This window comes from Nicotiana tabacum, chromosome 7 (genome assembly GCF_000715075.1).
Source record: "Nicotiana tabacum cultivar K326 chromosome 7, ASM71507v2, whole genome shotgun sequence".
In the NCBI taxonomy this organism is placed as follows: Eukaryota; Viridiplantae; Streptophyta; class Magnoliopsida; order Solanales; family Solanaceae; genus Nicotiana; species Nicotiana tabacum.
The window spans coordinates 5,413,200-5,430,117 of record NC_134086.1 but is presented as its reverse complement, the minus strand read 5'-3'; the positions used below and the strand labels follow the sequence as shown (position 1 = coordinate 5,430,117).

General features: G+C 38.6%; 2 protein-coding genes across 2 annotated transcripts; both read left to right on the top strand.

Annotated features, from left to right (window-relative positions):
- Nucleotides 1-9,874: 9,874 nt before the first annotated feature.
- On the top strand, nucleotides 9,875-12,760 carry LOC107810877 (geraniol 8-hydroxylase-like). The gene is made up of 3 exons (XM_016635704.2): nucleotides 9,875-10,577; nucleotides 11,044-11,328; nucleotides 11,962-12,760. The coding sequence occupies exons 1-3, from the start codon at nucleotides 9,894-9,896 to the stop codon at nucleotides 12,565-12,567; spliced, it is 1,575 nt and encodes a 524-aa protein (XP_016491190.1). The 5' UTR covers nucleotides 9,875-9,893; the 3' UTR covers nucleotides 12,568-12,760.
- Nucleotides 12,761-14,543: 1,783 nt separating this feature from the next.
- LOC142161962 (uncharacterized) lies at nucleotides 14,544-15,573 on the top strand. Its single transcript, XM_075218254.1, has 2 exons — nucleotides 14,544-15,191; nucleotides 15,247-15,573. The coding sequence occupies exons 1-2, from the start codon at nucleotides 14,544-14,546 to the stop codon at nucleotides 15,571-15,573; spliced, it is 975 nt and encodes a 324-aa protein (XP_075074355.1).
- The last annotated feature ends 1,345 nt before the right edge of the window (nucleotides 15,574-16,918 follow it).

Sequence of the window (16,918 nt, the reverse complement as noted above, 5' to 3'; positions counted from 1 at the left end):
CTTATTCTAACGTTGGCTTGCCTAGCAAATGAAATGTTCGGCGACATCACGGTCCGGAAGGTGAAAATTTCGGATTGTGACAAGATATGTTGGTTTCAATATTTGAAGATAGTGCAAAATTTTAAATATGAATTATGTGATAATTTTGTAATTAATTTGAAAACAATTTAGCAACCCAATTCTTAGTAAAATGACCATAAATTCCTCATACGATATTGATACTTGATGATTCCAGTTTTTATGGTTCCAAAATTACGATACGGATATAATGTTTCAATCAAAACAGAAATTGGAGCTCATTTTCTTAATGTGGTACCAATTATGCTTGACGAAACGACATCGAAGCATAAAAAATGAGCGCAACACAACCCAAACCTATCTAAAACTCACCCGAGCCCCTTGGGACCCCGTCCGAACATACCAACTAGCAGCATAACATAACACGGACTTACTCTAAGCCTTAAATAATGCATAACAACATCAAAACCACAGATTATACCTCAAATCGAACTTAATGAACTCAAATTTTGCACACAAGTCCCAAATGACATAACGACGTTATTCCAATTCTAAAAACAATAATATGAACGCGATATCATCAAAGTCAACTCCCGGTAAAACTTATGAACATTGCAAATCTTCAAATTTCTAACTTTCACTAAATAGTGCCGATACCTTCTAGAAATATCCAAATGCAAATCCGGGCATAGAGCCAAGTCCATAATCACCATCCCGATCCGAGGTCAAGTACTAAAAAGTCAAACTTGGTCAATCCTTCCAACTTAAAACTTCCTAATTGAGAATCATCCTTCCAAATCAATCCTGAATAACCTAAAAACCAAAACAGATGATTCACACAAGTCATAAAACATCACACGATGTTACTCAAGATTTCAAATAGCTGAACAAAATGCAAATGCTCAAAACGACCGGCTTGGTCGTTACATTGTCCCCACTTAAACATACATTCGTCTTTGAACATGCTAAGAATTATTCCTAAGCCGTCAAATCATTGTGCAACCTTATCATGCACATACTCGGGGGTGATCTCATGTTACCCCAATCCATGTAAGCCTGACAACACATCCTAACTGAAGGTCATTACTTTAACCTTAGTCCGTAAGCCTTAGAACTCAATTTCCAGCATCAAAATTCCTTACAAGACCTGAATCTTGCATCTACACACTATATAAGTCTAAATAAGCTGTATAAATCCATAATCATAACCCAAGATATAATCACATGATATACCATACAACTCGTATACTTGTAGCAATAAAGTTCTGATCATAGTAGCTGCTCAAAAACAAACCCGGTACCGGTAATAAACTTCATATCAAACAAAACTTTATTCTAAAACCTTCGTACATTTCCGATTATGAAAGAAATATGCAGAAATTCATAATCACTTATCAAATCAACAAGTCATGGAGCCCTCTCTCGCCCAATTAGAACCAAAGCCAATTTCTAAGTCGACTTCTGATATTATTCCTCCATATATACTGCAATCAAATCCGATAGTACTCATCTCGTAAAACACAATCATTCTATTGACATGTAATATCAATACAACCTAGAGCCACAAACCGTGCAATCCGTGCACTAATACGCAATAAATCAATGCACCCAAAAATGAAAAATAACTCAAATGAGAAAACCGTCCCGGAAGCTCGACAAGTACCACCACACCGTAATGCTTTGAGCCCATCTTACATAGTAGAACCAAGATATACGAATCTAACACAAAGGATCATATCCCAACATAACTTTGCTGTAATGTGTGACACTATCCAAATATCGGTCCATATGAAATACCTCAAGCCACAATGCTCAAAATCAACAACCACGAACAATTCGATGTCAAGTACACAAAGTTCATGGGCATAACCATGAAGAAGCAAGCAACACAATATACCACAACTGGAAAAGGCCATAACCAAGGCACAATCAACCATTCCACAACCCAATAACCATTTCGCTCAAATTCCGCTATAAGACCCAAATAGAACCATACCATGTGTGCATATAACCAACAAATCCCAACCCCTCGTCATAGGAGAGTAACACATAGAACATATAAGAACGCGAACAAGCTTAACTCTAACCGAATGACTCACTCCTCAACACTAATAGTTCTGAGTCAACAAATCCGACCAGATGTAGATTGCACATCCCACTTGGGCCTACTAACGGGTCCTAAATCAACTCTGGTCATCCCCTAATTGATAAATAGCCCTCCAACAATCCACAAGGTTTTAACTATAACATGTACCACCATCTGGATAACTTTGGCCACATCTTCACAGTCTACAACCACGAAACAATCTGCTTTTAAGAATTCCAATCTCCAAATTCATAGAACACACGAATCACCATATTTGATCCCAACTTTACTGCCCGAATGTCTAACACAACTCTCATACACAATCATCCCACGAGGAATACTTTTATAATTCTTTTGTGCCATATAGCAAAATCTAAACATTAGCAGTCATCAACCAGGCGAGTACCACAATACCAATGAAACATCTGTAAGTCAAAACACAATGCACTTGCTGAAATGCGCACCCTTCTCAAGCATTACCAAGTAGTTATAGCATTCATCGAAACATCGGAAATCGTTCATGTTGTCTAAGATTTCATGACCTTCCCTTCAAAACTGAACTGTGACCTTGCACATACAAATCTTAATCCCACACAACACACCGCATCTATCATGCCATCATATGAAAATACGAGAACCTCATTATCAACCCTGAGTCACAAGAAACTACATGGTCAATTAGCCAGGAACCTTTTATTTGATCTCATCCAGTAGAAAAACACAATACGAAATGTGCTTCTCACATCGGTAGGAAATATCCACCTCAAACCATGGTAGAAACCATCGAGAAATCTTCGAAACACATTTGCACATAACCAAGCTATCAGAACTGAATCTCTCTAACTCAACCAAGTCACGCAAATCGCCAAATTTAGGAGTATTGCCATAAAACACATGTAGAGACTCACCACATCACAAGTACCCAACGAACCGATTATATCCATTACTGTGCTGATCGAACTTACTACCAAGATGTCCTATTTCTCCGAGTTCCTTTCGAATTACCCTCAAGTTGACACTTCTCCTTTCCAGAACACCATGATCCTTATCTACAACTCACCACAAGGGATACTAGCTTAAAACCACTCCACCTAAGGCCAATAAGCCATTGTATTCCCTCTTAGTCACCCCAAAAGTACTACAATCGAGACACCCACTCTGAAGAGACCTTCTGTGAATTTAAAGCCGTTAACTTCACCTTCCTAATACTGAAATATAGAATCCATAATGATGTAGAACTACATCGAGTCTCGACACCATACAATGTAAATCTCAGATCCTAGCCATATACAAATCCAAAAAATTATTAATTGCTACATATAAATCTTGAATCCATTAGAACCTTCTCGACAGTCATCCACTCTACTCAAATCTCAACTACACTGCCCAAATGGGCCGAACAACATACACCCCATTAGCACGGTACCATCCAAAGAAGTAACCGCGCTTTAACGCAACCGAGTAAATTTCTACTCCATGTTCACTACATCCGTCACGAATAACAAATCAACTCAATCATTGATTTTAATATATCCATAATGTGTAATATACCATGCATCCAGAAATTTTCTTACTTAAGTCATTCTCAGAACTAGCCTCTGTAAGTCATAACCGATACGTAAGCATGCCTCAGATCGAAACCAACACAACATGTAACCATACAACCAAATCGTCGATAGCAGACTCCCCCACTTGGCTCAATGCCATAGATCAAAACACTCGATAATTGACAATGCCCATACTCTACTACTGCCATAATATCGCAGTGAGATTCAAATAAATCCTTCATAAACTCATATAACACAAACCATATAGTACCTCAAATCATTTGTTAAGCTTGCATTCATCCTCATGACAGACAGGTCAACTTTATCAACCAATCAAAACACAAATCGCAACACCTATACCTACTGAAAGAAAAGAAATCCTCCACACAACATCATAAGGATCACACATCCGTAGATTACCCAGCATGTGATAACCCACCTGCTTAGCCTCAAACTGACATCTCTTTATACCCTTTTACATCCATAAATACTATGCAATCACTTAATGTTCCTGAGTCTGAACTCATCAATAAGACATGAAAATATACTTCCTTCCACAAATGAAATAACACAAAATAATCTCTCAAAAACCTTCATAACTCAAGACTATATGACACATCCACATAAATCTAGCATCCAATAGTCCTTTTCACATCTCAAGCAAAATCGTCCCGTCATATTCAAACCATCTAAACACATCCTGCATTCACATCCTACTCATCATATAGTCATCTAACTAGTTATTGAGTCACAAATTCCATCCATAGAGAAACTACTGAATATATAACTCCAAAATCATATGCTGACACAACCGAAATCACCGTGCTCAAGCTACAGTCAAAACTCGGCCTCAAGTCTTCCAGACTGGCCCATCCTCAGCACACAATAAACAGATCTTGCACCTCATCCATGGAATCCACAAGTCGTCGATGTACAATTGATACCGAGCGCTCACATGCTCATATAAGTGAATAGAAGGAATTCAAAGAGATATGCTTCAAGCTGAATTATTGTCGCACGATAAGGAAAAAAAGATGGGAAGTTTATCTTAAATGCCAAGTAGCCTCTCGAGACGTCATCATACCAATCACAAGACTCTACTAGACACTTGCTCATGACTCGTAGAACCTATGAACCTAGACTCCGATATAAACTTATCATGACCCAAAATCTGACTAGTCGTGATGGCACCTAACCCAACCCTCTAGGTAAGCCAGTTTAACAAAATCCAATTCAAATGAGATTTACTAAGAGAAGTAATGATAATACAACTGAACTTTTATACAAAAATTCCAAAGTCTGGTAGTACAAATCGTGGGCTCATAAGATTTAGAGTTTATAAAGCTGATATGAAATAAATACATCATCTGTTTGAAATATACATGAACAAATTAAAAATTCTAAAGCTACGAAGAACAAGAGGCAGCTATGACCAGAACATAGGTACATCTTCAATTCTAGTTCCCACTATACACAACAACATCAGTATCCAAACTCTGCACGCAAGGTGCAGAAGTCTAGTATGAGTACAACCGATCTCATGTACTCAATAAGTGACAAATCTAACATTAGGTTGAAAGAAGTGACGAGCTTGGACAACGGTCAAAGTCTAACACACATAGCCAACATCAAAGTAGTACAAGAATCAACTCAAAGGTATGATGCTCAGCTCGTTCACAGTTACGAAAAAATAGGCATGCTTTTAAAGTATAACAGTAAAACTCAAATCTTTCACCAAAATCAACAAAATATGAGTAAGTCAAGAATCTATGATTTTTCCCAAAGACTTTCAACAACAGATGAGACATTTCAATCTCAGATAGCATGAGGAAGTACGTCTCTATGCCTACACGTTAATGTGCATGTGAAGTCATAAATGTCACAAAATTGTGTAACATGAGGGAATGTATCTCTATGAATGTATGTCAAGTATACATGACAAATGCAATGCATCACATAGATGAACTCATGTACTCATGCTCTAAGAGTACTCAATCTCATTGTCTCACACTCTCACTCATCACGCTCAGTCACTCAGCACACTTAGTCTCTCAGCACAGTACGGTGCCTACTACGACATGCAACCCGATCAATATATAGCCATACGACATGTTGCAACTTGCAACCCGATCCATATATAGCCTTAAGGCATGTTGCGGTGTGCAACCCGATCCACATATAGCCATACGGCTTGTTGCGACATATAACCCGATCCACATATAGACATAAGGCCTACTACGACATATAGCCCAATCCCATCATGAATCTTAGCCACAACCCAGCCCCTAGGCCTTAACTTAGTCATCAATCTCTCCAGTCTCTCGAGCTCACAAATCTTATGTCAATCAGCCCAAACAATGATTATATAATGTGACAACAGTGAAAATAGGGACTGAGATATGATAAGTAAATGAATGAATATGACTACATATGTAATTGCAATTTAAGAAAATAACTCAAAAAAAACAGCCTCAGTGGATCCCAACAGAATAAGCATATAGACTAAGCATGATTTCTAACATGATTCGCAACTCCATTTATCTAACACGTAGAAATTTCATAGATAGAAACAAGATTAGGTAACTACACAGTATCATAGAATCAACCGAGTCACAATTTACACAATGCACGCCCACACGCCTGTCACCTAGCATGTGTGTCACCTCAACACCAAACACATAACATGTATGTTCAAGGATTCACACCCTCGGCACCAAGTTTAGAAGTGTTATTTACCTCGACCAAGCCGAATTCAATATCCAGTAAGCCAAACAATACTCTAGAAATGCCATCCAATACGTACTGACCTTCGAATGGCTCAAAACAATACAAAATAACCTCAAGAACATCAAATAATGCTAAAGGAAACAAACTCAATCGATAAAGATGGAATCTTTAATCAAAAGCCCAAAATCAACCAAAAAGCCAAACTCGGGCTCGCACCTTGGAACCCGACGAAACTCAGAAAATCCAATAATCCATTCAATTGTGAATCCAACCATACTAGTTTTACTAAAATCCAACTCCGAATCGATGTTCAAAACTTAAAAATTCACTTTATGAAATTTTAGACAAAAAACCCCATATTTCACTTTGAAATCATAAATCAAATGCCGAAAATGAAAATGGATTCATGAAATATAACCCAAATAGAACATAGCAAGCCCACCCCCTTATGTTATGGAAGAATTGAGCTTATTGCTGGGCTGGTTATTCAGAGCCAGCAATTGGCTGTCGGATTTCGTCTGGGGGCACCTCCAGCCCAGCCGGTTGCACCAGCCTAGGATTATGTTGTACCGGTTATGCCTGACGACGAGCAGCATCGATTGGAGAGGTTTGGTAGAATTTAGCCTCCGACTTTCAGTGGTACGGAGGGCGAGAGGTGGATTATGGGCTTGCATTTCCACCTAGCTTGTCGAGTGTGCATCTGGTATTTCATGTTTCTATGATCCGGAAGTATATTGGCGATCCGTCTCATGTTTTGAATTTCAGCACGGTTTGGTTAGAGGGAGATTTAACTTATGATGTGGAGCCAGTGGCTATTTGGGAGCGTCAGGTTCGAAAGTTGAGATCAAAGGATATAGCTTCAATGAAAGTGCAGTCGAGAGGTCGGCCCGTGGAGGAAGCTGCCTGGGAGACCAAGCGGGAGATGTAGAACACTTATCCCAATGTATGTGATGAAAATCGCCTCCAAAATTGCCCAAATCCGAGCTCGCCAACTCAAAATATGACCAAATAAACAAACTCTTAATATTAAATATTTCTGCCCAGCTGTACTGCCTCATTTCTTGTGCCAAACGAGTCCGAATATGCCTCCAATGGATTCCTTGTGAAATTTCAGTTAAGTTAGACTTTTGAATCACTCCATTTGACCTTATTATAAAGGAGATATGTTGGTTTCAGTATTTGAAAATATTGAAGATTTTTAAATACGATGTCAAAACTTGATGATTCCAATTGCTATAGTTCTAAAATTACGATACAGATCGAATGTTTCAATCAAAATAGAAATTGTAGCTCATTTTCTTAATGTAGTACTATTTATGCTTGAAGAAACGTCGTCGAAACATAATAAACGAGCGCAACAACCCAAACATATCCGAAACTTGGTCAACCTTTCCAACTTAAAGCTTCCTAGTTGAGAATCATTCTTCCAAATCAATCCCGAATAACCTAAAAACCAAATCGACGATTTACACAAGTCATAATACATCATATGATACTGATCAAGACTTCAAATAGCTAAATGGAATAGAAATACTCAAAACGACCGGCTGGGTCGTTACAACTAGTCGACGTATGGGCAACCCGTCGAGATCCTACCATTTGGGTGGACCCTCTAGTGTTTAAACCAGAGAGGTTTTGGGGTTAGAATATAAGGGAATATTTATTGGGTAGTTTATGGGACATGTTAACCCATGGTCTCTCCGTCAAACTAGATATTTTATGTGCAGTCATCCCCAGGGGCGGAGCTAGCCCATCGAGTACGGGTTTGGTCAAACCCAGTCGCTTTGGTCCAATCCATGTACTTATCTTAAAAAATCCATTGAATATATACAAATTATTAATTCAGATTCCAACAACTTAAAAGGATTGGAACCCCGAACTCATCATAAGCTTCAAATCCTTGCTTCACCTCTAGTCATCCCTTTTTATAAGAGACATCCTTTATAACAACACTTCACTATAATAGCCAAGTTTTGTTTGAAATCAATTTTTCATGTTATGTTATATATGTTTTCTATAACATCACTTCATTATAGCATCCAAAAAGTATCGGAACAAATGGGACTGTTATAGATCGACACCAAGTAGATCTTATAACCACTAGGGTAGGCTGTTACATCACACAAACTCTTGGAATACGACCCTTCCTCCGACCCCTGTATGAACGCGGGATGCCTTGTATTGCGGCTTTCCTTTTTACTAAGGATTCTTATATAACAAACCTCTTTTGTTTGTAAATCTATCCTCGTTTCTTTTTTCACACTATGCAATGCAAGAGAATAGTAGGAGCATGCTATATGAGAACAAACTGCACTTAACATTAATTGATAAAAGTAGTTATCGTAGACCAAGAAAGTCCACAAAAGTTAGGTCTTTAGTTATTAGTATACATCTATATTTTTCAATCTTCAGTTTCATGAAATAAGATAAACACGTTTTCTCTTCTTGTTGCTTTTAATTTTTCACTCTATGCAAGTCAATAATAGGAGCATGAGAACACTCTACATTTAACATTAGCGTACAAAAGTTAGGCCTTCAGTAATTACGCTACATCTGTGTATATTTTTGACAGCACATGATACATATAGTACTAAGGAGGGCAAGGCTTTATTTTAGTAGAATAGTTACATAAAATAACTACTATTAAATAAATAGAAAGATAAAGATCGTAAGCAACGTGCGCGGTGAATTGACTTGTTGTTTTCAGTTTTCTAATTATTAAATATATGATTCAGATCAAACACACCTGTATTGGATCCCTTTCTATTTTATAAAATAAACGGTGATATTCAGACCAGCTTGTACGCACACCTTCAATATATTACTTACTCCACCTAACACTTATACATTATTAGTATTAATCTTTATTATTCAAAAGTTTATCAACACAGTATCTCATATTTTAGTTTCATTATTAATCTTCAACATATATTTCTAGAAAATATTTTTACTCACCAACCTTGATAGGAAGTTGTGGAGGTCGAGCACTAGGGTTGTAGGTTAGGAGACCGGAGGCTAGTGTGATAGTGTCTTGTTTTAGGCTGTTAGGGGCTCCAGTTATGTTCTTAATACTTCTTTAGGGTCGAAAGTTAGGCTATAGTATGTTTAGCGGCCCTGTATGTACATATTATTCCCTTGCGTATGTAGAATTATGCCTTTGTTGATGCTTAGTATTAATACTTTGCTCTTTATTTTCTGGTTATTCGTTGCTGGTGTTAGCTGTTAGGATTCCTTTGCTACTGATATATTGTCCCTTTTCTTCTTGTGTCGAGGGTCTACCGGAAACAGCCTCTCTACTCCTTCGGAGTAGGGGTAAGGTCTGCGTACACACTACCTTCCCCAGACCCCACATGTGGGATCTCACTGGGTTGTTGTTGTTGTATTTTTAATCACCAACCCGTCACGGCCCAAAATCCACTAAGGGTCGAATGGACAAACTCAGAGTAGAAAGTGGTTTTTTATATGCTCTACGTGGAGCGAATCTGGATTAAACAGGTCAAGCAACATATATAAATATGCATTCCCCATTACAATTGTGCTGCAACTTTCTTTCACATCAACTTAATTTGTGGATAGTATTAACTTTGAAGGAAGAGAGTGGGAGAGGCACAATGGATTACTATACACTTGTTTTAGGATCATTTCTTTCCTGGAGTTTGCTCTATTTTCTAGCAAAAATAAGAAGCAAAAAGCTTCCACCAGGGCCAAAACCATGGCCAATTATTGGAAACCTTCACTTATTAGGTCAAAAACCTCATATATCACTAGCCAATCTTGCAAAAATCTACGGTCCAATTATGAGTTTAAAACTTGGCCAAACTACTACAATTGTCATTTCTTCTTCAACCATGGCAAAACAAGTCCTTAAAAATCAAGATCAAGCATTTTCAACTAGATTTATTCCTAATGCACTTCAAGCAGGCAACTATTACAAATTTTCTGTAGTATGGCTTCCTGTCTGCCCTCAATGGCGAACGCTTCGACGAATCTTGAACACCAATATCTTCTCTTACAATAGGCTTGATGCAAATCAACATCTAAGATCTCAAAAGGTGACAGAATTGCTTACTTATTGTGCAAAATGTAGTCAAGAAGGTGAAGTTGTGGATATAGGTCAGGTTGCTTTCAAGACTAATCTCAATTTGGTGTCCAACACCCTTTTCTCTAAAGACTTGGCTGACCCCTTTTCGGATTCAAAGGTAATTCTGATCAATAACTTGTAACAACCCGACCCCTCATTTTGACTTTATGTGTACTAAACGGCCATTCAGGGGAGAAGCTACAGCCTATTAAGGGCGGTCAGAACCCTTCGTCAAAAAATTACATTGGGTGTATACAGAGGCGGAGCTAGTTAAAGCTTATGGATTCGATGTTCTAATCCTTTTAAGTTACTAGGTTATAAACTAATAACTTTTAAATATTCAATGAACTTTTTAAGATAAATACAGAGTTTAAACCAAAGCTACAGGGTTCGACCGAACCCGTTGCGATATGCTGGCTCCACCCCTGTGTATATAGGTAAAATATTAGGTTTTCGAGGTATATAATATATATTGAACACCCTTTATCGGGGATTTTTTTTTCTCCTCTTTCAAGTTTGAACATCCTTAGAGAAATTTCTAGCTTCGCCACTAAATGCATTAACTATGTTTTTTGGATTTAAAGGTTGAGCTGAAGGATGTGATTTGGAGCACTATGGCTGAGGTTGGGAAGCCTAACCTAGTAGATTTTTTCCCTATACTTGAAAAGATTGATCCTCAAGAGATAAGGCGTCGTGCAACATTTCTTATGGATAAAGCAATTAAACTTTTTGATGGTTTGATCAACGAGCGATTGGAGGAAAAGAGTAGATTTAGCAGTGCAAAGAGTGATGTTTTAGAAGATTTTCTCAATATCAGCGAAGAAAACCCAGAAGAGATCAATCATAATCATATCATGTCCATGTTTCTGGTTCGTTCTCTTCATCCTTTATTTTCCTATACTGTGTGATATTCATATTGGGAGTGCTTCCTACCAGGATTCATATATTTTCAGCTCGAGTCAGAGACCTATGGTTATGTGGAGGGATTAAATTTACATCTTTCTCAAATTTTTTGCCTTAAATTTCTTGACCAGCCAACTGCCAAGTAATGAGCTGAAAAGGACATAATAAAGTTTTACTTGAATGATAATTGGAAAAAAAAATAGAAATTTGAAAAATTCCAGAAAATATACATGTGAGTTGTGACTATCCTAGAAGTTCGAACATAAAGAATGCATGTTTATGGTATATAGCGAAGTAAGGTTTAAAATACTAGAACCTGTACGATCTTCGTAGGGATCATTGAATAGCTGGATTAAATTTAAACATACTCCATATATAATTTTATCTTGCATATTGGTAGGTGTACCCTATGCATGGTTAAGAAAACAGGAAGCCCAGTACATGTGCTAGCGAAAATAGCAAGTATCTCACGGAATTAGTCGAGTGCACGTAAACTGATCCGGACACCATGGTTATACAAGAAATAGTTAAGAAAACATTACGTGCTTGTCATATAAAATGCCTTTTAAGTAATTTTGAGTGAATTACAAATGTTACAGGACCTATTTGGTGGGGGGACTGATACAACCACAGGCACATTAGAATGGGCAATGGCAGAAATAATGAAACAACCAGAAATAATGGAAAAAGCACAAGCTGAGCTTGCAAAAGTCATTGGAAAAGGAAAAATAGTAGAAGAAGCTGATCTTTCCCAACTTCCTTACTTGCAATGCATTATCAAAGAAACCTTAAGAATGCACCCACCCGTTCCGTTCTTAGTCCCGCGTAAAGTGGAGCAGGATGTTGAACTGTGTGACTTTATCATCCCGAAGGGTTCACAGGTACTAGTCAACGCGTGGGCAATTGGCCGAGATTCTACCTCTTGGGAGGATCCTTTAGTGTTTAAACCTGAGAGGTTTTGGATTTCGGATGTGGATATGAGAGGGCAAGATTTTGAATTGATTCCGTTTGGTGCTGGTAGAAGAATATGCCCCGGCCTATCACTGGCATTAAGAATGGTTCCGGTAATGCTGGGCTCGCTATTGAATTCCTTCAATTGGAAGCTTGAGGCAGGACTTGCACCAAAAGACTTAGACATGGAGGAGAAATTTGGTATCACCTTAGCCAAAGCCCACCCTTTGCGAGCTATCCTATTCCCAATTTAGAGTTTCGTACTGTATTTTTTTTCTAAATGCAATATTTCTTGTGATTATTATGGTAAAATAAGAAGGTTATGACGATTAAAAGAGGAGATTGTTGTACAATATCAATTTCCTCATAAATGTAGCAATGTTCAAATGTCTAAGACCTATGTACATTACATTTTTATATATGTAGTTTTGTTTGAATTCTTGCCTAGTTCTCTTTTCTCCCTTTTTTTCTACTAACAGAAAGACTTGTAGATAGCATTTTGATGAAATCACATAATAATGAAACACAAGAAGCTTTAGAAATAATATTAATTTTAATATCTTTGTAGAACATCAATGACTACACGTTAACCATTTAAAAATAATAATAAAAAGGGACAAGAAAAAGTCTTTGGTAGAATATATTATACTCTTTTTACCATATAGATTCGCCTCTCGTGATCTCATTATTATCAAATTTTATATTCCTAATTTGCGTATGAATTAATAATTCACCTATTTTTTTTATAAAACATGAAAATAGAGGACAAGTTTACCTAACCACTTGAAGATAAGCGTTATTTGCAATTAGAAATTAACCATTATGACAAAAAAGTCAATAATACAAACATAACTAAAATATTTTAGACATCTGTGCTACGCATGCGAATTAAATTAACACAAAAAAGCTCTACCTGAAAATAAAATATGACAATAAAAAGTCAACGAGACAATTTAAAATATCAAAATGATAATTATGTTTTTTTTTTAAATTTTTTTTTGCTATCATTATTGTAACGATCCAACTGGTTGTTTTGAGCAATTACAACCGGTTCGACAGTTTGAGGTCACTAATAGCTTCACACAGTGTATTATGACTTGTGCGCATCATCGGTTCGGGTTTACGAGAAGTTCAGAAAGGATTTTTAGAAGTGACTCTCATTTGAGAAGCTTGAAGTTGAAAGAATTGACCAAGATTTGACTTTTGAGTATTTGACCTCGGATTGGAGTTTTGATAGTTCCGATAGGCCCGGGTGGTGATTTCGGGCTTAGGCGTGCGCCCGGATTTAGATTTGGAAGTCCATAGAGTAATTTGAAGCATTTTGGCGAAAATTGAAAAGTTGAAGTTTTGGAAGATTGAGAGATTTGACTGATAGTTGACATTGGTGATATCGGGGTCGAAATGCGATTCCGAGAGTTGGAGAAGCTCTGTTATGTCATTTGGGACTTGGCTGCAAAATTTGGTGTTATTTGGAGTTGATTTGATATGATTCGGACGTTTGGTTGCGATTCTAGAAGTTCTTGAAGTTCATGGTGATTTTCATGTGTTTTAGAATCCGATTCGTGGTTCTAGAGGTTATTTTGGTGTTTCGATCGTGTTATGTTTTTAGACTTGCGTGAATGTTTGGCATGAGGCCCGAGGGCTTGAATGAGTTTCGTATGCATTTCGGAGTGTTGGAAGAAGGTTTAGCTGTGCTGGTGTCTTGTTCTCGCATTTGCGAGGTTTTCATCGCATTTGCGAGATCATTCTTGCTTTTGCGACAATGGGCTGGGGTAGGGATGTTCGCAATTACGAACCACTTCATCGCATTTGCGATTGCAGCTCTGTATTTGCGACGTAACTGTCGCTTTTGCGAAAGACTCAGAGCTCGCATTTGCGAGCTGAACAAAGCTGATCAACCTTCGCATTTGCGATACTTTTGTCGCATTTGCGAGCATCGCATTTGCAATCCTGATATCTCAAATGCGACATCTGAGGCTAGTATTAAGACTCTCATTTTGGGACTTAGCTTCATTTTATCATATTTTGAATCCTAGGTCCGAGAATGGGCGATTTTGAGAGAGGGTTTTCATATCAAATCATTGGACAAGTACCTCTAATAAATTTTCAACTATATTTTGTGATTATATCTTAGATTTAAAATCAAATTCATGAGTATCTAGAGAAAAATTTGGGAAAATTATAAAAAAATTCAAAATGTAAAATTATGATTTGGGATGATTTGGACGAGATGGTGCGTAGTATCCCGCACACAGAGAAGTTATTTATTGGCGGACATTTCAATGGTCATATTGGGGCAAGTTCTAGGGGTTATGATGATGTGCATGGCGGGTACGGTTTTTGGGATAGGAATGAGGGAGGTAATTCATTGTTGGAGTTTGCTAGAGCTTTTGATTTGGTTATAGCTAATTCGAGTTTCCCGAAGAGGGAAGAGCACCTGGTCACTTTCCAAAATTCAATAGGCAAGATTCATATTGATTACCTTCTCTGCAAGAAATGCGATAAAGGTCTGTGCACTGACTGCAAGGTCATCCCGAGTGAGCACCCCACGACTCTGCATAGGCTCCTAGTTATGGACCTGGAGATCAAGAGGAGTAGAAGGAAGAGGGTGGGGTGCAGGCAACCTAAGATAAAGTGGGGTAACTTGACCAAGGACAAAGGTCAGGAGTTATGGGAGAAGTTGTTGGCTATGATGGCCTGGATAAGTATGGGGGACGCGTCTAATATGTGGTCCATGACTGCAGATTGCATTAGGGTAGCTTCTAGAGAGGTCTTAGGAGTCACGAAGGGTTCTCCTGGGGGTCATAAATGGGATTGGTGGTGGAATAGAGAGGTTCAAGGTAAAGTGGAAGCCAAGAAAGCTGTTTATTTGAAGCTAGTAGAGAGTACAAATGAGGAGGAAAAAAAAGACTTAATGGGAGTGTTACATAAAGGAAAAAAGAGAGGAAAAGTTAGCTGTTACGATGGCTAAGAATGCAGCATTTGATCGTTTGTACGAGGAGCTCGAGGGCAAAGGTGGGGACAAGAGGTTGTACCGGTTTGCCAATGTGAGGGAGAGGAAAGCCCGTGACTTAGACCAACTCAAGTGCATCAAGGATGAGAATGGTAAAGTGTTGATGGACGAGGCACTCATTAGGAGAAGATGGCATACATACTTCCATAAATTGTTGAATGAGCAGGGGGATAGATGCATTGTGTTGGGTGAGTTGGAGCACTCGATAGTCGGCGAGATTTTAAGTACTGTAGGTGAATTACAGTAGAGGATCTGGAAGGAGAGATCGTAAGATGTGCAGGGGCAGAACAACGGGGCCAGATGAAATCCTGGTGGAATTTCGGAAGAGCGCGTGGCGGGCAAGTTTGGAGTGGCTCACTAGGCTGTTTAATAATATTTTTAAGGAAAAGAAGATGCCTGAAGAATGGAGGTGGAGTACAATGGTTCCGTTTTACAAGAACAAGGGTGATATTCAAAATTGCAACAATTATAGAGGTATCAAGTTATTGAGTCACACTATGAAGGTTTGGAAGAGAGTGGTGGAGGCCAGGGTAAGGAGGTGCGTGTCTATTTCTGAGAATCAGTTTGGATTCATGTCCGGGCGTTCGACTACGGAAGCGATTCATCTAGTAAGGAGATTAGTGGAGCACTATAGGGAAAGGAAGAGGGATTTACATATGGTGTTTATTGACCTTGAGAAGGCATATGATTAAGTTCTGAGGGAGGTCCTGTGGAGGTGTTTGGAGGTTAGCGGCATTCAGGTAGCATACGTTAGGGTGATTAAGGATATGTATGATGATGCTAAGACAAAGGTGAGAACTGTGGGTGGTGACTCAGACCATTTCTCTGTGGTGATGGGGTTGCACTAGGGATCGGCTCTTAGCCCATTTTTGTTTGCCTTGGCGATGGATTTACTATCATGTCACGTCCAAAGGGAGGTGACTTGGTGCATGCTATTTGATGATGATATAGTATTGATAGACGAGACGCGTAGTGAAGTTAACGCGAGGTTGGAGGTTTGGAGACAAACCTTGGAGTCTAAAGGTTTCAAACTAAGTAGAACCAAGACAGAATACTTGAAGTGCAAATTCAGTGAGACCCATGATGCAGACGTAGAGGTTAAGCTTGATGCTCAAGTTATTTCCAAGAGAGCGATTTTTAAGCATCTCAGGTCTATTATCTAGGGTAACGAGAAGATTAACGAAGATGTCACACATCGCATCAGAGCGGGGTGGATGAAATGGAGGCTCGCTTCCAGTGTTCTATGTGTTAAGAATGTTCCGTTAAGACTTAAGGGTAAGTTTTATCGAGTGGTGATTCGACCCGCTATACTGTATGGGGTTGAGTGTTGGCCAGTCATGAACTCCCATATGCAGAAGATAAGAGTAGTAGAGATGAGGATGTTGAGATGGATGTGTGGGTGTACTAGGTGAGATAGAATTAGGAATGAAGCTATCCGGGGCAGAATGGGAGTAGCCTCCGTGGTGGACAAGATGTGGGAGTCACTGCTGAGATAGTTCAGACATGTTAGAAGAAGAAGCATTGATGCCCCTATCAGTAGGTGTGAGAGGTTGGCCATGGAGAGTTTGGGGAGGGGTCGAGGTAGGCCTAAA

Bases quoted from the DNA above. Each gene is read 5' to 3' on its own strand.
- LOC107810877 (XM_016635704.2), top strand. From the start codon at position 9,894: ATGCATTCCCCATTACAATTGTGCTGCAACTTTCTTTCACATCAACTT. The intron at 10,578-11,043 runs GTAATTCTGATC...TTGGATTTAAAG, and splicing joins ACCCCTTTTCGGATTCAAAG to GTTGAGCTGAAGGATGTGAT. The intron at 11,329-11,961 runs GTTCGTTCTCTT...CAAATGTTACAG, and splicing joins ATATCATGTCCATGTTTCTG to GACCTATTTGGTGGGGGGAC.
- LOC142161962 (XM_075218254.1), top strand. From the start codon at position 14,544: ATGGTGCGTAGTATCCCGCACACAGAGAAGTTATTTATTGGCGGACAT. The intron at 15,192-15,246 runs GTAGAGAGTACA...TGTTACATAAAG, and splicing joins AAGCTGTTTATTTGAAGCTA to GAAAAAAGAGAGGAAAAGTT.